General features: G+C 45.0%; 1 protein-coding gene across 18 annotated transcripts in view; it reads left to right on the forward strand.

The window, feature by feature from the left end:
- LOC147618948 (uncharacterized) overlaps nt 1–21,724 on the forward strand; it is a 222,548-nt gene that overhangs the window by 80,982 nt on the left and 119,842 nt on the right. For all 18 annotated transcript variants that reach the window (XM_086774131.1, XM_086774139.1, XM_086774128.1 and 15 more), the window contains 3 exons: nt 2,268–2,402; nt 2,668–2,772; nt 2,893–3,006. In XM_086774131.1, coding sequence (XP_086630257.1) covers nt 2,268–2,402; nt 2,668–2,772; nt 2,893–3,006 — 354 coding nt within the window. The remainder of the gene's footprint in view (nt 1–2,267; nt 2,403–2,667; nt 2,773–2,892; nt 3,007–21,724) is intronic.

Below are 21,724 nucleotides of genomic sequence, written 5' to 3' on the forward strand. Positions count from 1 at the left end.
TCTAGTCCCAACTGCTGAGGACTAGAAGGTGTGGCCAGAAAGCATCTTACCAGTTTTGCCACACTGAGATTTATCCAATTTGTGTTCCTGCAACAAAAGCACATCCATAGACCCTCCTGTAACAGGAGGGTGAAGCTGGTCCTTCAAAAGGCGCTTCCTACCACGGGTGGGAAGCCCTCCAAGCCCCGAACATTCCATGAAACAATTCTCATGGAAGAGAAGAGGTTTTGACCCCCGATCTAAGAAGACGATGGGCAGCCTGAGGACGCCTCTCATAATGCTGGAGGACGGGAAAATCTACAGGGCAAAGTCCACTGACATGCCTTTGTCCGAGGCCCTGCACCGTGCCTGCATATGTACGAGAAACCTGTTCGGCCTACGGGGCATCAAGGGCAATGGCATCATGCTGAAAATCCTTCAATACATGATCCCCACTGTGCTGAACATCCTGCATATAACCCCCTTCAAGTAGAGAGGACTCCACAAGATCATCCCGATCTTAAATATCATCTCTCTGCAAAGATGCATCAGCTGACACATCCCTCTGACCAGAAACATCATCTATCTGTACGTGATCTGAGGAAGCCTTCCCATCAATCGCACCAGGGGGGCAGGCGTGAGAGACAACACGCCACACCTGGCGGACTGAAGGACGGGAAGGAACCAAGGGAGGTGGCGCCTGAGAGGCACGCTTACGAGGCCCCCTGCGACCTCGAGCCCAAGGACAATCTCGAGCAAAGTGACCCTGTTGGTGACAAACCCAGCACTGATCGGGTTTACTTGCAATCTCCATACGTTGCTTGAAAGGGGCACAAGGGCCCGGAAGCAAAACATAGTCCTCAAAGAGCTCAATGTCATGGGCAAGAACCATGACCCTGGGGACAGCATCCGCCGAGGCAGTGACCACCTGGGCAGAAGATGTCAGCAAGGCGTGAAGGGGGGGCACTTGAAGAACAAGCCCAAAGGCAGACCCGATGGCCTTTACCATAGGCCAATATGCGCGCGGAAGACCTGGAAATCTCAGAGTAATTGGGAAACGGTTCCGGTCTTCCTCAACAGGGTCAAAATAGCTGGAGTAGGGAAGAAAGAATATCTTCCTCGGGCCCAATGGCAAAGGGCTGCCCTTGAGAACCTCTAAGGCTGCGTCCTCAGAGTCAGAATCCACTTGGAAGAAACCTCTTCCAAGCAACCTGACATCTGCGAGGTCGGAGGGCAGAGCCGCCAGGACCCAATCCCGAGCCTGGAGACGGGACGGGTGAGATCCAAAGATCCTAGCAATGAGGGTCGTTTTGGAGTCTTTCTCTATTTCGGCGTAGAGGACCGCGAGCTCGGCTTTGGAGAAAACAATGGTTCGCCCGGCCGAGGGAGAATGATTAGCCATGATGCTAATCGAAGGAAAAGGCCGACTTGAACCCGGATGATGAGCAATCCGAACCAAGGGGAAGAGGAAGGCGACGAGGCGGAGGAAAGGAAAGGGGGGAGGAAAAATGAACAGCAAAAAAGGAAAGAAGGGGGAGAGGCTGGACACAAAGGCGAAGAGGGGCGGGGGAGGGGCAGCACAGCAGCGCTGCGCTGAGGGAAGAGACGGAGGAAGGAGGGGAGGCGATTAGAGGCGAAATGGGCGGGCGAAGGCAAGGAGGGGAGGCGGAGGAGGAAGGGGGGCGAAGCAGCAGGCAGCGATGGAGGAAGAGGGGTGCAGCGATGGAGGAGAGAGGGGTGCAGCGATGGAAGAAGGAAGAGATAGGAAGGAAACAAGGAAGAAGGAGGGGGCAGCGATGAGGGAAGGAAGCAAAGGCAGAGAGGAAGGGAACGAGCGAGAGGAAGGGAACGAGTCAGGCAGGGATGGAGGAAGAGGGGCGCTGCGAAGGAGGAATGAGGGGCGCAGCGAAGGAGGAAGGAAGCGTTTCAGGTTCGGGGAGCTCGCCGGCCGTGCGCTGATAGCAGCTGTTTTTAAGCGAGGATAACTCAGAAGCTTGGTGCATTCTTGTGACGAAAAAAGAACCTCGACGCCTATTACCATTTTTTTTCACTGTTTTCACTGTTTTAACTTGTGTGTTTGTTCTTCATGAAGTTTTCTCACTTTTGAAGGTTTCTTTCTTTGTACAATGAAGTAATAGAACATTGCTCTTTAAAAATAAAGAAAAGGTGTGTGAGTGACCTTTTTATACTACAAGAGCAGATGATCTAGGTTTTAGAACAACATATCTTTGAGCTGATGGCTTTTAGTAGATTAGCTTAAGGTTTGATGCTCTTCAATTGAGATGCAGGAGCTTTCTCTTGACATTACAAAGCTTACAGTCAAGGAAGATAATCTAAAAGCATTCTATGAAGACAACCTTAACAGGCTTAGAGATGATGCGAGCCATGTAGAAAAGGAGTATTTGAAGTGCATTTCACAGGAGGTAAATGCTGGACCATAATTTTGACTCATTTATCATGATTTCGAATCATGAATCATGATGTGAATAAACAATCATATGTTTGCATCATTAATCATGATTTTGAAACATTAATTATGGTTTCAATTCATTAATTATATTGACTTTGGAATATTCTTAATTATGGTTTCAATATTCATTAATTATATTAATAATATTGACTTTGGAATATTCTGAATGAATAATATTGACTTTGGATTATTGATCATGATCATATTCTCCTTTGCAGATAGAGAAGGTTAATCAATTGATCCTGCGGTTGGATGGTGCCCAATTCCGCTTTAATAAGTTTGAGAACACGATGATGGAACGACTGCTCATTTTTAGTGGAAAAGTAATAATTTTTTCTCCCTTTTGGCATGCAATTTTTTCATGATCTATACTAAAGGTGGTTTGAATATCAAGAAAAACACTCAATTGCATTCCTTAACTTATCACTTCGGACCTTTTTTAGGTGCAATGTCTGGAGCAAGAGGTGTTGGATATGAGGTCTTATGAGAAGAAAAATATGCAAAAGATTGAAAGCTGTTATTCAGAATCCCTGCAACTCCACGAGAGGTGCTTGAAGGTATGATCAAAATTATTATTATTTTACTTAACCTTCTCATAAAGGCTACTAGCATATAAATTTAATATTGACAAGATAGATATAAAAAAAGAAAGATCTATTAATGTCTCTACAAAAGAGCCCAAAAGGCCTATGAGACTATGAATAGTACAATGATACCGTGGGTATACAGTGCCATCAAAAAACTAAAAAATGGACATGAAAACTGAAAACTGAAAACTGAAACATGACTCTATAAGTCTACTGATGGCAGCTCTGACTATGGTGAGGGCATGTCATGTCGTCCGATAATCTCATGGATCTGTCTCTATGTAGTGGAGATCCGCAGTGCTCTAGCTCGATGTAAGCCAAGCGGGGCGTGCTTTGAGAGACTCAACTACGTGTCCAAGAGATAAAGATATATAGAGAGAGGGGAGAGAGAGAAGGGAATAGGGATCTTGCACAATACACCACACTGAGCGGGGACTAGGCCCTGCCCCCTTTTAGGAATTTATTCAGGAACAATCCACGGGCATGCTGGCCAGGATCAATACAACAATGAATACAGAAGCAAATGGATATGCCGATGTAGGATATCGAAGTCGATGTCGATGTCTAGGCACGAGATCTCTGATGCCGAGCACACCATGGGGATGACCCACAAGTATCTGTCACCAAGCTAGTACTAGATCCAAATCCAAATCCAAATCCAATGAATCCAAATCCAAATCTACGTCCAAGTCCAAGTTCCAATCCAATATCTATCCAAGGGAACCTCAATACCCAATCTGGAAAAGAATCTCAAGAAAGCGATCACCGAAGCATCGGATGTATGTGGCACTTGACTGGTAACCCCCTTTGGCTGGTGATTTTGGAGGAAGAGGTTGGTCAAGCTGCTCAGGGTGGTGGTAGTGCTATACCACGGGTGGCGGTTGCTGGGCAGGGCAGCGCTCACAGGCGGCACAGGGCAGAGCAGGCGTTGCAAGGCGGCATAGGGCAGAGGCGGCGACAGACAGAGGTGGTGGAACCAGGTGGTAGAGTTGAGTAGCGTCGGCGGCGCTGCAGAAAGGCAGTGGTGCTGCATAGGTGGAGTTGGGCGGGGGTGGCGGCGGTGGCCGGGCTGAGCGGTTATAGCCAACCCGAGTGGCTGAGGTCCCCTATTGACTGTGGACTCTCTTATATGACATTATGCCGAGCTAGGGAGTCTACTCACCAGAACTGCTCAAATACCTACAAAGTGCCAGTGCGTAGTGAGAACAAACCTGTGATGAAGATAGAAATGCAAGGTGCTCACGTAATTGTGAACATGAGTAAATGTAAGTGCAAAAGTACTAAAACAACAGTGAAGTTCAACAACCATGAACAGTAGCAAGAAATGAGAATAGCCAAGTCAAGACAATCCACTATATATCCCAAAGAGTAGAACAGGATTGGCCGTTGTCTCCGCACACCAGCATCTAGACCAGTGGCCGAAGGGAAACCAAGGGATGCGTATAGGGAGTGCACCAAGCTAGACTACTGTAAGAGAAAACACAGAGGAAAACTAAGGGGGCTAAGTTCTGCAGGATGAGATACAAAACTGATGATGAGGATGTGATATATATCTGCTCCCATCAGGAACTCGTGTTGTAGCCCTTGGTAGAGGTCAACCAAAATAGCCTATGGTAGGTGAGTAGCCGACTCCAGTAGTCCATGGGTAGATAGTCTAAGCGTGTCGCCATTAATGGCGGACTATCTGCCAAGTCCAATCGGGCATGTCGCCATCAATGGCTGACTTAATGTCGCCATCAATTGCCGATTATTTGCCAAGTCCAAGTGGGCATCTGGTTGGCTCTCGCGTGGCCGGCTATCAACCCAAGTCCAAGTCACCTCCACTTTTGCCATGTCATCTAGAGCTGTTCGTGCGGGACAAGGGTGCCAGCTACTAGAGAGCTCACTGTCCACGGTGAGAGCAATGAGAAAAACATTGCTGATATGTGAAAGACAAAAGAAACTGAAGTAATTGAAAAAATGTTATATACAATGGGAAAAAGTGGTGGATGATGAGAAGTCAAGTGGGAGGAGTGGTGGTGGGAGTGGGGTGATGATTGGCGGAGGATGGTGTACGTGCAACAGAGGTAGAAGGTGCTGAAGGAGGTTGGTGTAGAGGCAGAAGTAAAGCAACCAAGCTGGCTTTCCATTGGCAAAGTTGATCGGCTTTGGCTCTTTCTTGGGATATGAGATATGAGAGCAAAGCTCAGAGATGGTAGCTTCACTAGCAGCTAATCGTGCTACTGAGTGGTCATGGAAGCAATCTGTGAGAGGAGGTTGGAGATGATAGCGAGAGTCGATGTCGAGAAGAGCGAGGTGAAGATTTTCGCGAAGGTCGTGGTGGAGAGCTTGAATAGTTTTGTTGAAGGCTCTAAGAAAACCCTGATCTAGGTTAGTAATAGCTGCATTGAATTCGTTAGCTGCCGTCTTAGGTCTTTGAAACTTGCGGTTTTGATAAGGAGACCTAGGTGGCCTTATCAAGACTGTGGACTGAGGGCGAGGATGGGGTGCTGACGAAGAGGGATGAGGAGACAAAGGTGGAGAGGTTGAAGGCGGAGATGGCAACATCTAAATGGCTTTGCTTTGACCAATAGCTTTGTTCTTGATGTCACTTCTTCATGGCATGTCGCATACGTTAGATAAAATAAATGCATACTTACCTGCTGCAAAAACTAGTCAAAAGCTAGTCAACAAACAAGTATGGATCATTCGCGTCTACTGGGTATTCCAGGTACTGGCTAGGTAGTTTGGAACGTAGTGGACTATCATATGCCACAAATCCAAGCATTGTCCACACATCAAAAACAGCACACAAAGTCAAAGAAATTCAAACATACATCAGTATGCAATGCCCAAGTAATGATTCTCTTGTTCTTGGATTGTCTTGTCTGGTTTCATTGACTGTGTTGAGCCATTTGGTTTCCAAGGGGAAACCGCTCAGATTATTGCCGAAGGCTATCTAGTCACTAGGACCACCAGAGAATTCTTCCATAGTCATCTGGGCCATCTGGTCGCATTGGCCACCCGACTATGAAATCCAATACAATCATCTGGGCCATCTGGTCGCAATGACCACTTGATTGTGAAATTCAATACAGTCATCTGGGCCATCTGGTTGCAATGACCACCTAGAAGGCGAAACTAACGCCATTGGAGGTTTGGCCACAACTGGTGGCTTGTGAATGACAGTGGGATATTTATTGGATATGTGCCCAAGTTGTTTACATTTGAAGCATGCACGAGCTAAGGTGTCCCAAATAAACTCATAGTTCTGACGGCCAATCGCAAGCTGTCTATTATCAATACATTTTATTCCAATAGAGACCGAGGAAACAACATGCCTAGTTGTATCCCAGGGAATCATAAAACGATTTCCATCTTTAGTAGGTCAAGGAGGACAAATTACCTTACCCAATGAAGCAGCCAACATAGGCAAATGTTCATGGAAATGCTCTGGGAAACGCTTCATTATGACCCACACTAGGCATTTATGCTTAATGATACTTTCATAGTCTTTTATTCGCCGGCCATGGCAATACATGAACCAACTGAGTGCCAAACATGAGAGGCGATTTCTTCATCAAAGCTGCTCTTTGTTTAGGTTCTTTAAAAAGAACCTCATAAAATCCTCTAGCAGCCTAGTACACACCATCAACTACATTTTTGTGAATTGTGATTTTATCCATTGTGCCACCTCATTCGCAAGAGGCATTTTTCTTGGGAAAAAGATCACTACAACATTTTTTGAGAACTTCTTTAGCGGTGAGACCACTAAAGGGAGGGGGATATCAAACCAAAAATCAGGATCCGGCAATTACCAATCCTTTTTACTGTCCACAAAGTCATAAAGCAGCATATCATGAACAAAATGTTCCTCAGGAGATGACTCCCGAAGAGATTTGCCAAGTTCAGTACAGAGAACCTTGTTCCTGTGCTCATCATTCTTGTGAGCATGATGAGAAGCCTTGATATTAAATTCTAGTCTGAAACCAACTGATCCGGAAAAATTCCATACTGAAGCATGCAGTGAAGAGAATTTCACAAGTTCTTTTATTCTGAAGTTCACTATACATAGAGTCACTGTGCAAACACATACAATTTTGTTTTTGGTGAAACACACACACACACACACACACTTTTTTTTTTGTAAAGCTTCATGTCATTAATTACAGGTGGGAAACCTCAAAAACGAGGAAAACCCACCAAAAAGACCATATACAAGGGAAACTACTAGAGTGTTCACTATGTTCAGTGTGAACATAGTTAAACATCTAAAAACAATCTGTAAAAAGAGCATACAGAGATGAGTCTATCTCATGAAGAGAGAGACAGTCATATAAAGATTGCTGAAGAGAGCAACGGAAGAATGAGTAAGCATCCAAATGAGGCCCAGCAAAAACTATCCTGTTGCGAGACTCCCACGTAGTCCATAAAGCCCAATAGCGAACCCAATCAAAGAAGACTTTATAGGATCTAAGGGGTGAAGGGAGAAGGCCGAAGATCCAAAAGTATTTCCCAAAGGGTGCCTGTCGGAAGCGGGCTCTCAAACGTGTAGCAATCCGATCCAATAAAGTCCTGGTGAGAGGATAACTCCATAAAAGATGAAAGACTGTCTCTTGAGAAGCACCACAACTATGACAAGTTGAAGGTGCCAAAAGTCGCCTAGCCAAGAAAAGACCGACTGGAAAGACTCCAATCAAGCATCTCCATAAAAACAGTTTACTTTTCAAAGGTAGACTGCATTTCCAAAGAGAATGAAGCCGCTGTTTCCACCAAGCCTGGCTTTTATGAAGATGCCAAATCTGATTTGCATGTTCTTGAACCCAAGAGGCAGGCAACAAGAAAAGATATATCGAATGAACCGAAAGTTTGGCCATTGATAAAGGGCCTCGTGCAGGTTGTTCTCTTTTAAGGCTCCAATCAACCAAACGATCAGAACGATCCAAATCTGCAATTGGTTCAAAAGGAGCAAGAAGCTCTCGAATAAGCTGCCAGATTGATCTATAATGCATCCCCAGACCAAATTTCCTGGCGGCAACCACAAAAGAAAGCACATGGCCAGCAGCATGCAAAACATCATCAATAAGATAAACTCCTTTCTTTGAAAGGAAATATGCCTTCCTAGGCTCACGTAGAGCCAGTGGTACATCAAAAACCTTCGACCAATGAATACTCTCAAGGCGAAGCGAAGAAGATTGCGCATTAAACCTCGGATTCCAAAAAAGATATTGCGTAATCTGTTTCCAGGCAAAAATTAACTTAGATGAAAGAGGACAGCCGACAATCTTTCCATTGAAATGGCTGAAAATTGCATCCCAATACGTAACAGTCCACTTTCCAAAAGCAGGTGAAGACATAGACATACACATATGACCCAACATAATAGCCCATGGCTGGCGTTGTTGTACAAATTCCAATAGCAAAGTGGATTTACGAGCAAGCACATGAAAATGAATATTCAATATGTTCAAGCCACCATGTGTCTTTGGAGAACACATCTTTGGCATTGACAAAAGACGAAGACCCTTTTTACGATGTTGAGTTTTCCACACAATTGCCATTGCCAGAGACATAAACCGATCTATATCAGCTTTCCTCCACATAATCAATGGAAGAAAGAACTGTATGTAAGCCATCGCAATAGCCTGCACTATCCTGAGACGTACATGAAGAGGCCAAGTGGAAAGCTGCCAATAATCAATTTTGCGATTCAATTTTAGCATAACCCATTGAATCATTTGTGAAGATGACAGCTGCCAACCCAAAGGGTAACCCAAATGACGAACGATATGTCCAGCAGGAGGTATTCCACCGGGCCACAATACATGATGCCATTGCTGTACACTAAGCGCAAGCAAGGTAGACTTACGGAAGTTTACTTTCAAACCAGCAGCCAGACCAAAAAGTTCCAAAGCCTTCATTAATCTCTGAAGATCTTTTTGCGTATTCTTGGGCATAAAAAAAGAATCATCAGCATAAGCCTGAGCCAGGAAAGTATGCCCAGCAGGAAGCTGTAAGCCATGCACTTCATCAGTGGCTTGCAAAAAATCCAAATAGCAAAGAAAAGGATGTGTGGCAATAGCAAACAACAAGGAACTAAGCGGACAACCCTGGCGAACTGAACGTCCCAATTTCCAAGAATCTGATAGAGAAGAGCTCAAAATCAAAGAAGCATCACTGTCATTATAGAGCCAATACACAATATTTTGCCACTTTGCACCGAAACCAAGAGAACTCATAGTCATAGCTATATAGTCCCAATGCACAGAATCAAAAGCTTTCTCAATATCAACCTGCAAAATGAGTACATCCTGCTTAGTGTATTTGGCATATTCAATGGCAATATAAGCATTGGCTAAATTATCATTGATTTGCCTCCGAGGCACAAAACCATATTGCGCAGGATGCAAACCATCATGTAAAAATCCTTTGATACGATTTGCCAACATCTTAGTCAGAAGCTTATAGATGACAGGCATAAGAGTAATGGGCCTCCAATCAGAGAAAACTTCACAAAGATCCCGTTTAGGGAAAAGCTTAACCAATCCTTCTTTCCAAGAAGATGGTAGTACATCATTTGCCCAAGCTTCATTAATCATATACAGCAATGATTGTTCCAAGTGAGGCCAAAAAGCATGGAAAAATTCCACTGTCAATCCATCCCATCCGGGAGATTTCCATCGACCCATTGAACGTAAAGCATCTTTAAGTTCAATATCAGTGAACGCAGATTCTAATTCCAATGCATCCTGTGGAGAAATAATGGGCTGAACATGATGCAATAAAGCATAACGAGCATCAAGTATGTCAGACGAAGTAGTTGGCGGTTTAGCAAAAAGGGCTGCAAAATGCTGACTAGCAATATATGAGAGCTCCGATAAAGAATGAGTCCATTGACCATCAGATTTTTTCACCCTTCTGATGCATTCCTTTTGTCTTGAAGCATGTAGATTTTTGAAAAAATCTTTGGAAGAGCAACCCTTATCTATGATAGCTCGATGTCGCGAACGTGTCAACCATTTTTGCAATTTTCTCTGATCATTTAGCATGAGGAAGTGCTTAGCCTGCATTAAAGAATCTTGTTCATTAGTATTTAAAATCCTATACTGAGCAAGATCAGCCATGGATTGACATGTTTCTTTAGCCTGCAAGATCTGATCCCGCAAGTCGGCCATGTAATAACGACCATAATCACAGATCACAGCCTGCATGCGCTGAACAAATTGAAACCAAGCAATGTCAATGTCCTCATGCATTTGAAGGGGCAAGGGCTCAATGGCTTGCAAAACCATTTCCTTGAAATCAGCATGCACAAGATAACTGTTGTTTAAAAGCAACAGCCTATGTTTCTGAAGAATAGAGAGATCTTGTGGCATGTCGAAATAAAGGCCTAACCATAAAGGAGAATGATCAGAGAGTAACATGGAACGATCAATCCATAGTTTGCAAACAAAATCATCATATTGGTCAGCATGTAACAAGTACCAACGATCCAGACGTGTCCAGATATGTGGAAAAGCATTGTGGTTAAAAGTAAATCCTTGCAGATGAGGGAATACATGTTGCCATAGGTCCAAAATATTGCAAGAAGAGAGCAAATCATTCCATGTTCTGCGTTCAGCTCCAAGCATATGAGTTCTTCCAGTGGAGTTAAATTCAGGAGATGGAGCATTATTAAAATCTCCACAAAGAAATGCATTATGGAGCCAGGGATAAGCCAACATTTGTGACCATATATTTGCTCTGTCAGCTGAGCTTTGTGGTGCATAAACTGCTGCAAATTCATAAATTTGTCCATACAATAAACATTGAATGACCATCCATCTGCCAGCAGAATCATTGTGGGCCAACATTGGTTGTAGATCATGCTTAACAAGCATAAAAACTCCCGAGTAATGCTGAGTGCCCGCATAAAATATATCATAACCTGCAAAGTGACCTGATTGACCCACTAAGGTATGCTGATTGTGTTCTTGCACACACACTAGATGAGGCTGCATTTTATGTACATAGTGCCAAAACAACCTAAATTTACTTGGATCACAAAGTCCTCTAATATTGTACGAAAGACATTTTATTGGAGCATCAAACATCAGATCTGTACAAAGGTATATACAGTGAACAGCCAGCAAAATCAATGCTGCATAACAACAACTGAATCAGGGAGAGAGCCCTCGCCCTGAATCAAGAGAGACTCATGCATATTCGTATCAACACACATATCCAAAGCATTTATATCGGCATCCATACTCGAGGAAGCACCTCGAACTACATCTGACCATATTCTAGAAAGCATAGTCGATGAGGTGGAAGACTGTGTAATAGTGGCAGATGCAGTCCAATTACGTGAAGGAACGGGAGCACGACGAACCATAGTACCTTTTTTCGGAGTTTTCCATTCGGCGGAAGATATTTTATCTTTTCCTTTATCCTTGGGTTGATTAGGCACTGCCAAAGAAGAAACAGCTTGTGGAAAAACTTTAGCTTTTCCTTTCTCTTTCTCCTTTTGAGTATTTCGAGTGGCTTGATTTGTTGGTATCTCCTTAATTTGAGTTGGCTGCTCATTCGCTGAGATGGGAGGTACAGCAGATAACGGCGGAGGATGCAGCAGAGAAGGACATTCAGAAGCCATATGCCCAAACTTATGACAAGTGAAACAAGCACCTGCAAAGACTCCCCAATTTAATTTGAAGTAACGTGCACCCATGCCACGCACATTTTCTACTTCAACAGCAATTGCTGGTGGTTGCTCATGGTCCGTATCCCACAAGATGCAAAATCTGTTTTTGTTTCCTGTAGGACGAGGTGCACAAACCACTTTGCCCAGAGTGGCTGCTATACCTGGCAAATGTTCCCTCAAATATTCTGGAAAATCCACGACCTCGACCCAAACAGGACAACGATGCCTAATCAAGGACTGATAGTCCTTGGTCGGGGACCAAGGTAACACATGTACCAACTGTACACCAAACATAAGGGGAGAAGATTCAAGCATCTGCTGCTTATATTGACCATCAGACAGTAATACATCATAAAAACCCCTTGCTGCAAAGTGAACTCCATCTACAAAGGGTCCACCTAGAATGGACTGAATCCATTGAGCTACTTCTTGCGCAGAAGGCATTTTACCTGGAAAGAAGAGAATAATCCCTTTCTCTGAGTATCTACGCAAAGGAGACACAATCGTCGGCAATTTAATCTTATAACTGAAGGAAGGAGGCGGGTCCTTCCATTTGACACGACTGTCTACAAAGTCCTCACATAAAGCCTCATATACAAACTGTGCATCCGACGAATCTTGCTTGATCATGGTGACAGATTCAATTGCAGCATGCTGCCTCTTGTTACTGTCTGCAGCATTATCCCGGCGAGCATAGGTCACAACAGTCTCAGACATAATTGCAAGAGTAAAGTCTGTACAACACTGCTAAACAACTCTGTTTTTTTTTTTTTTTTTTGAAAAGCTGTATGCTGTATACAGGAGGCTTTGAAATTTAGGCGAGTAGACTTGCAGCTTCGAAGCAAAAGGAGTCGCAGGCGAAGAGGCGAACAAGGTCGCAAGCAATAGGTGAGTTGGGTTGCAGGCGATAGGCGAAATACGAGCAGTCGAACAGGCGACCTGGGTCGCAGGTGAATAGAGTCGCCGCTTCGATGGCAAATGGAGTCGCAGGCGATAAGCGAGCTGGGTCGCAGGCGATAGGTGAACTGAATCGCAGGCGATAACCGAGCTGGGTCGCAGGCGAAAATCGCAGGCGAGCAGTCGAAGAGAGAAACTGGGTCTCAGGCGAACAGGCCTCTCTCTCATACACGTGCGCACACACACACACACATTACACACTCTCACACACACACACACACACACACACACACACACACACACATGCGCGCGCGTGCACGCACGCACGCATGCGCGCACACACCATAAGGCCGGAGCGCAACTATCAGCACTCCAAATATCCAAAATTATTTTCCAAAAAAAAGTGTGCAGGAAATCTAAGGTGCAAGCAAGATGAAACCCTGTCCAGGAGGAGTCTGGAATGTGGACATGACCAAAGAAGGTGCAACACCGTCTCAGTCTATGCACCACAACGGTGGCATGACGAGGCATGTATATGCCGTGACTGCAAAAGCACACCCACTGGGAGAACTCCAAGCATGCATCTTCGAAGGAACTTGCGTTCTTTCAATGGCAAACCGCTCCTCCAGATCCCTCATGGTTTTTATAAGTTCCACAGATCATTATATACATGCACAATCCATGGTGGTGGCTGTAGCCTCACATATAAATTCTTAGCGGATATAATATCCAAAGGCACCCCAAAAACTTTCTAGTCAGCTAGGCAGTCATGGCGGTGGTATTGGTGCAAAGGGGGACATTAACTCATATATCTCACGCCATAAAGGTCTGTAATGCATACCCAATCCAAAACTACGTCGAGCCATAGGGAAGGACTTAATGTTTCCAACCTGGTGCACCATATCATGGATCTCAATTATGCCCTTTTTGCCAAAAAGAAAGCTATCCTTGGCTGTGTGAAAGCCAATGGGCGGGCAAGGGCCACAGTTCAATGTATGCTTTCCGCCCTTGGCGAATTCCCTTGCACCATGTCACGGTCATTCCATGTTACATGTTGTAAAACTTTCTTCCAATCTTGAATAAGGTGCGTGTTGTATGGACAGCCAGGTATCTTTCCAACAAAACGACCAAACACAACCTGCCAGTGTGTAGTGGTCCAGTCACCAAAGCTAGAGGATCTCATTCTAACACACATGGCTGCTAACATCCATGACCAAGGCTGCCGTTGTGGTGCAAAATCTGACAACAAAGTAGCTTTCCGTGCAAGAACATGTATGTGTATGTTGAGGATGTTCAATCCACCATGCATACGGGAGTACATATCTTGGTCATTGACAATAGCCTGAGTGCTTTCTTATGGTGTTTTGATTCCCAAAAAAACTCTATTATTTCCGACATAAAGGCATCAATCCGATCCCTTGTCCAAAATAGAAGAGGTAAAAAGCACCGAATATATGGAATGAGTATGGATTGCACTATTCTCAGGCGCACATGCAGAGGCCAAGTGGAAAGCTTCCACTAGTACAATTTCCCTGTGCATTAGTAGTAGTGTTCCGTGCTAGCGGATATCCCAAATAACGCACAATCTGTGAGAGCTCAATTATTTGCTCTGGCCATATATGAGCATGCCAAGCTTCAATTTTCAGTGGCAAGAGTTTGGATTTCCTAAAATTGACTTTGAGGCCTGCTGCACATGCAAAGAGGTCAAGTGGGTCCATCACGGATAAAGATCATCTGGATGATTTCTAGTCAGAAAGAAGGAATCATCTGCATATGCTTGTCCCACAAATTGATCACCAGATGGTAAAACCAGCCCATGCAAAGTATGCATGGCGAGAAGGTGATCCATATGTATAAGCAGTGGATGAATGGCAATGGCATATAGTAACGCACTCAAGGGTCAGCCTTGGCGTAGTGATTTGCCTAAGCTCCATGCCTATTTGAGTTCTGCATCCACAATACCTGATGCCTGGCTATCTTGATAAAGCCAATAAACAATATTTTTCATTTTGCGACCGAAGCCCATACAACGCATGGTTTCTGCCACAGTCCCAGTGGATTGTCTCAAAAGCCTTTTCAATATCTATGTGCATTAGAAGCACATCTTGTTCTGTGTATTTAGCATAATCAATGCTAATATACACATTCGCAATGTTTTCCGTAATGTGTTTGCGAGGCACAAACCCATATTGCGCCGGATGCAAACCGACATAGAGAGAGTTCTTGAGGCAGTTAACTAGCATTTTTGCAACCAATTTGTATACCATTGGCATGAGTGTGATGGGTCTCCAATCTGCAAAAGACTCACATAAGCTCTTTTTAGAAAAGAGTTTTAACATTCCGTCTTTCCAGGTTGAAGGCAATTCCCAATTTTCCCATGCAAGATTTATCATATATAGCAACGACACTTTCAATTGGTCCGAGAATTGCACAAAGAATTCCATCGTTAGTCCATCCCAACCTGGGGCTTTCCATCTTCCCATGTCATGCAAAGCCTGTTGTAATTCTGCTTCAGTAAAGGGCATTTCCATAATACGCACATCATCCAGGGACAGTATTGGATGTACATGAACCAATAAGGCTTCCCTAGCGGCCTGTATTTCCAGCGAAGGGGGTTGCGGGCAGCAAAGAATGCTGCAAAGTGAGCTGCATATGCATCTGCAAGTTCTTGTTTTGTGGATGTCCATCTTCCTGTGTCCATTTTAACCCTCGTAATGTTATCTTTTTGTCGGGCATGATGAAGGTGTCGGAAGAATTGTTTAGAGGACCAACCCTTATCCCGCAAGCATTTCTCCCTGGCTCTTACTTTCCATTTTTCTAGCTTTTTTTTTTAAAAAGAAAGAGACTTCTATTAAGTATGAAAAAGACATACACCAATCACAGCTATAAGCTAGAAAAGAATAGAATCACCCCAATATGTAAGGTGATTTCAACCATTGAGGGGCATCATGATGCCATCAAAGACCTGTGGGACTAGAGGAAAAGAAAATGCCATGTCCCACTCCCGTATAAACATAATGCGCTTTGCCTGCGCAGAATGAGAGGACCCTTGAATGCGAGCCCAAGTAGCCATAAGAGTATGGATGATATCACCCCATATAGTACTAATGCATTGAGACCCAAAAATCTGGACACCTTCAATAGCCTCCGTGCATCTAGCTGAAACCGGCCTTGAGAAATCTGACGGGCGGTGGAACAAACACTCCCACACAAAGCACTTCATCACCCATGGGAACCTGGAAAAGGAAAACAAACAGGGGAGCTAGAATGCTCCTACAAATAGTACACGGACATCGATTGGCCCCAAAATGCAGTGGCGCCCCTTGCGGTATTTCTTTACTTGATCAAATATGAGTACAAAGTACAACTTGTCGAATCCTTTACCAATAGGATCCCTTTTAGCTTTTCACCCAGGACTTTCCAAAAAAAGATCTCTCGCTATTACAGCAAAGCGTTCCATAGAGAAGGCACACCTGTACAACACCTCCCTGCTTGAAAAGGTCTTCTCCATGTCAACCATGGATCTTACGAACCCTTTCCCAGACAGCAGTAGGGCTGTACCAAACCATATGTCCTTCCTATAGTCACAGCTTGCGTGTAACCTCGAGAAAACGAGAACGTGTTCACATGAATCCACAGACATGCTTTCCACATGAAACCAAAGACCTGTATCTGATAAACCTTAGACCTGTATCCTCGATACCAAAGTCCTCTTTCTTCATGAAAGACCAATGTCCTGTTTCCATGACAGATTAATCCTCATATGCACCATCCAATCACGATGCCAAAAACCCAGAGAGAGAAAGATAGAGGATGTGTCAAGCAATCCCTAAATACACATAGTTCCAAGACGAAGAGCAACACACATCTCTTCCAAGAACATCATCCTGTGCATATATAGCCTGATCCTCTGTATCCAAATCTCGTAAACAAAACCTGCTTGCGAAGAGAGAGAGAGAGAGAGACCCCTTGGCTGTTAGCCCCTCGGTGCCTCCTTCAGCTCGCCTTCTTCCAAGAGAGAGAGAGAGAGTGAGACCCACGTTGACTGCTTCCACACATGCAGCCTCCTGGCGTAGAGAGCCTCCCATCTGACACTCGTCTGACTGCCATATTGTTTGCAGAGAAATTTCTTCCTGATGCCTGCCTTGCTACCCATCACTGGTTGCCCCTCTTGTTGCCTGCTTGGCTGCCCTATACTGCCCATCTGTAGTCCACAACCGGCGGTAGCATCACACCTGGCGGCAGCAGCGGCTCATCTGGCGGTAACAGCTGGCGGCAGCAACACATGCAGTAGTAGCGGTGGTGGCAGCACATCAGGCGGTAGCAACAACGGCAGCGGTACCTGGCGGCGGTAGCACCTCTGTACTAGGCGGTGATGGTGGCTGTACCTGGCGACAGCGCCCAACAGCGACAGTGTGCCCGTGAAGACCATCCGGCCACCTTCCACACGGCAACCAACACACGGCCACACCCTTCAATTCGCCACCCTTCGATTTAAATAGAAGTGATGCGCTTTTCATTAAAAACGCCAAAAGCAAAGGTTTAAACAAAACGCATGCTTAAATAATATTTATTTTTATCATCAAAGGTTTTAAAAACCTTATAACTTTAAAAATTTCCTTTTGTCCCCTTTCACACTTGGGCTGGCCACCATTTATGAGTTTCCTTTTCATACCCAAACTTGATGCTTGTTCACATGTGTCCATCCTGTGCCCATGCCCGTGGCCGTGTCCACCTGCTTCTTGTCCAGAGGGAAAAACAGAGGGTCGTAACACTAGCTCTCCAGATCTGCCATGCTGTAATACTGGCAACAATCTCCTAACTGGTGTCAATGCTTTTTTTTTTTTTCACAAAGGAGACTTCTATTAAGTAAAGAAAAAATTTTACAAAATGGAGATTTCACACCAAGAAAGGTGGAGATCTCAACCAATCAGGAGCCCTGTGCTGCCAATAGGGTCCCGCATGAGAGGAAGATACCAATGTCCCACTCTCTCATAAACTGGACGCGCTTCCTCTCTACAGCCCTCGAAGATCCCTGGATTCTGGCCCAGGTAGCCATGATAGTGAAACCGGCCTTCAGAAATCCGATGGGCGGTGAAACAAACACTCGCACACAAAACACTTCATCACCCATGAGAACCTGGAAAAGAAAAACAAACAGGGGAGCTAGAATGTTGTTGCAAATAGTACAAGGACACCGATTGGCCCCAAAACGCACTGGCGCCCCTTGTGGTATTTCTTTACTTGATCAAATATGAGTACAAAGTACAACTTGTCGAATCCTTTACCAATAGGATCCCTTTTAGCTTTTCACCCGAGACTTTCCAAATAAGATCTCTCGCTATTACAGCAAAGCATTCCATAGAGAAGGCACACGTGTACGACACCTCCCTGCTTGAAAAGGTCTTCTCCATCTCAACCATGGATCTCACGAACCCTTTCCCAAACAACAATAGGGCTGTACCAAACCATATGTCCTTCCTATAGTCACAGCCTACATGTAACCTCGAGAAAACTATAACCGGTTCACATGAATCCATAGACATGCTTTCCACATGAAACCAAAGACCTGTATCTGATAAACCATAGACCTGTATCCCATGAACCATAGGCCTGTATCCTCGATACCAAAGTCCTGTTTCTTCTCGAAAGACCAATGTGCTGTTTCCATGACAGATAAATCCTCATATGCACCATCAATCACGATGCCAAAATTCCAGAGAGAGAGAAAGATAAGAGGACGTGTCAAGCCATCCCTGAATACACATAAGTCCAAGACGAAGAGCAATACATATCTCTTCCAAGAACATCATCCTGTGCATATGTAGCTTGATCCTCTGTATCCCAATCTCGTAAACAAAGCGTGCTTGAAAAGAGAGAGAGAGAGAAACCGCTTGGCTGTTAGCCCCTCGGTGCCTCCTTCAGCTCACCTTCTTCCAAGAGAGAGAGAGAGAGAGAGACCCACTTTGGCTGCTTCCACACATGCAAGTCACCTGGTGTAGAGAGCCTCCCCTCTGACCCTCGTTTGACTGCCATATTGTCTACAGAGAAACTCTTGCATGACGCCTGCCTAGCTGCCCATTGCTGGTTGCCCATAGATGTAGTCACCTAGTTGCTTTTTACTTGCTAGTAACCCATGCTCAACCACCTAATCACCGGCTTGGTTGCCCATGTACAGCAGCACCCTGCTGTAGACCATGTGCATCAGCACTTGTCAGCGCCCAAAAAGAAGCAATTTCCGGCAGAAGCACCCGACGGCGGCGGCAGCATCCAGCGGTGGCAGCAACAGCACCCGGTGGCGGCGGCGGCTCGAGTTCCTGGCGACAGTGCAGCAGCTCTGTACCCGGCAGCAACGTAGCAGCTCTGTACGCGGCAGCAGTGGCGGCAGCGGCTGTGGTCCTGGCGACGACGGCGGCAGTACATGGCGGCAGCGGTGGTACCTGGCACCCGACGACTGTACATGGCGGCGGTACCCGGCAGCGACTGTACATGGCGGCGGTACCCGGCGACTGTACATGGCGGCGGTACCTGGCAGCGACTGTACGCGGCGGCCCCATGCGCAAAACGTGCCCATGCATAATTCATCCGGCCACACCCACCGGCGATCACCCACGGCTTCTCCACCACCCCTCCTCCTTCGAATCTCCGCCACCTTCCCTTATATAAAGAAAGGATGCGTTTTTTTTCATAAAAACGCCAAAAAGCAAAGTATTGAAAACACATGCTTTTCAAATATTATTATTATTATTTTTATCATCAAAGGTTTTAAAAACCTTATAACCTAAAAATCCCTTTTGTCCCCTTTCACACTTGGGCTGGCCACATACTGGTTTTCCTTTTCATACCCAAACTTGATGCTTGTCCACACTGTGCGTCCCGTGCCCGTGCCCGTGCCCTCCTGCTTGTTGTCCAGAGGGAAAAACACAGGGTCGTAACATACCCCCCTCTTGAAAAATAGTAAGCGTCCTCGATTGCACTCAATAACACAGTAAGCATCCAATGAAGAAGGATTCCCCATATGACCAAAGCAATGCCCCTCTAGTGCATCTGGGTGATGAATTAATCATCCTGAACAATAAGGCCAAATCGTAATGTCAAAGTGACAAACAACTCTTGCTTGTTCCTTCAGAACTTGCAGCAAAAGTGTAAAACCAAGTGGCAACACGTAACCTGTGTTAGCCAAAAACAAAACCATGCATCATTGTACATATGACAAACATATGCATGACACATATATGCATCCGCAAACAATATGCTCCTGTAGATGCTCTACCCACTCCAAAATAACAGTCTCAGGGTTGCTCGCAAGCCTTACACCCATGTATATCCACGACTGATGGTACAACATGAGCATATGAAAGCATTCAATGCATCTAAACTATACATCCACGAAGTACTTCCCACATGTGTCCTTCTTGATGCTTTACCCACTCTACACATGGCCATTCCGCAGGAGCCACACTCAGTGATACACCATGAACATGGTAAAGTACCTGATGTATCATACCAACATACATGGATCTCATCCTGACACATCCAGAGTATTACCCAATGTATTCTCAAGGATATCAGGATCCAATGGCACACCAGAATACCATAATACCTCGGAAAGTGTATAATTACATGCACGGATAGAGTTCAATGCATATATCAATGAACCAAACCAACTCTAGGACTGCTCGCAAGACTTATGCCCTCCATAGAGTCTCGAAGTGTTAGCTCAGGTTGCTGTAAACTTTGAGCTCAACCAAACCATGCCATTCCAAAGGAGACCAACTCCACAAATAGCATCCATCTCAATATCCAATCGACCGATCCTGTGGTCAAGAACAGCGAGAACCATATGACAAAGATCAACATCCCAATCTTCCTCAATCTTACCTTAGTTCCGAAGGCAAAAACCATCCATAGTTGCAGTTATAGTTCATGGTGCGGCCGACTGCGAACCATACCCAACTTTACCATCTCATGTGACTAGTACACAATTTCATATAAGTCCCATAAGCAGATGTACTGTCAGCCTCAGTACCTCAGGTGAATACAAAGATGTCACCAAGTGATTTCTAGATTAAAATTGAGCCTGTCTATAACAAGGGAGTGGAGGTGCTACCCCTCTCTTGAGCATCAGGCAATGCTCCAGACCTATGCTCTGCTGAGCCTGAATGATTCATAACAAGAGTCGGCTCCAACTCAAAGGCGTGGAGATAAAGCTGCAATACCTAAGGTGAATCTGCTAAGTCACCCTCCTCCATCCACTTCGCATCCACCATTGGTGAATAGTTCTTTAAACTTCACAAGATAGCGATGGGAAACTTTACCTCGTACCTTTCTTTCCTTGTGTGCCAGTATCTGGTCTGAAATAAGAACCTCATCAAGTTCCTCTGCTTCCGATTGAGCCTCATCTGATACATCCACAGGCACCCAAAACCTGCTTGCACTCCACCCAAGTGGTAAACACAAGTCCCCAATGAAGCATAGTAGATCACCACTGATAAGCATAGAACGTAGCTGCCTTCCGAACCCATGAAGCCTCTGTAAAGATACCACTGGCGACAAAATGTCGAAAGTCATAGCCTTCAACCCATCTCTTGCACCATAACTCTTCAACTGCTTTGTTCGTGGCTGACTACTTCCTGTCCTTGGTGTCTTTTCTCCTGAGCTTCATCTTTAGCTTCTGCTCTTCACCTCATATAGGCAAAGACACACAATCCTGCATTGTCTCCTGAACTTCCTTTTCACTTTCCTCATGTAGAAGCTTTTGATGTGACAACCACGGGCTCACCTCCTTGAGAAACTCGACGATCCCGGCGATGGAACCATGAAACCGGCCTTCAGAGAAATGCGACGGGCGGTGAAACAAACACTCGCACACAAAACACTTCATCACCCATGAGAACCTGGAAAAGAAAAACAAACAAGGGAGCTAAATTGCTCCTGCAAATAGTACAAGGACACCGATTGGCCCCAAAACGCAGTGGCACCCCTTGCGGTATTTCTTTACTTGATCAAATATGAGTACAAAGTATAACTTGTCGAATCCTTTACCAATAGGATCCCTTTTAGCTTTTCACCCAGGACTTTCCAAATAAGATCTCTCGCTATTACAGCAAAGCATTCCATAGAGAAGGCACA

Source organism: Cibotium barometz, chromosome 34, assembly GCF_041138505.1.
Source record: "Cibotium barometz isolate CiBa-2024 chromosome 34, ASM4113850v1, whole genome shotgun sequence".
Lineage (NCBI taxonomy): Eukaryota > Viridiplantae > Streptophyta > Polypodiopsida > Cyatheales > Cibotiaceae > Cibotium > Cibotium barometz.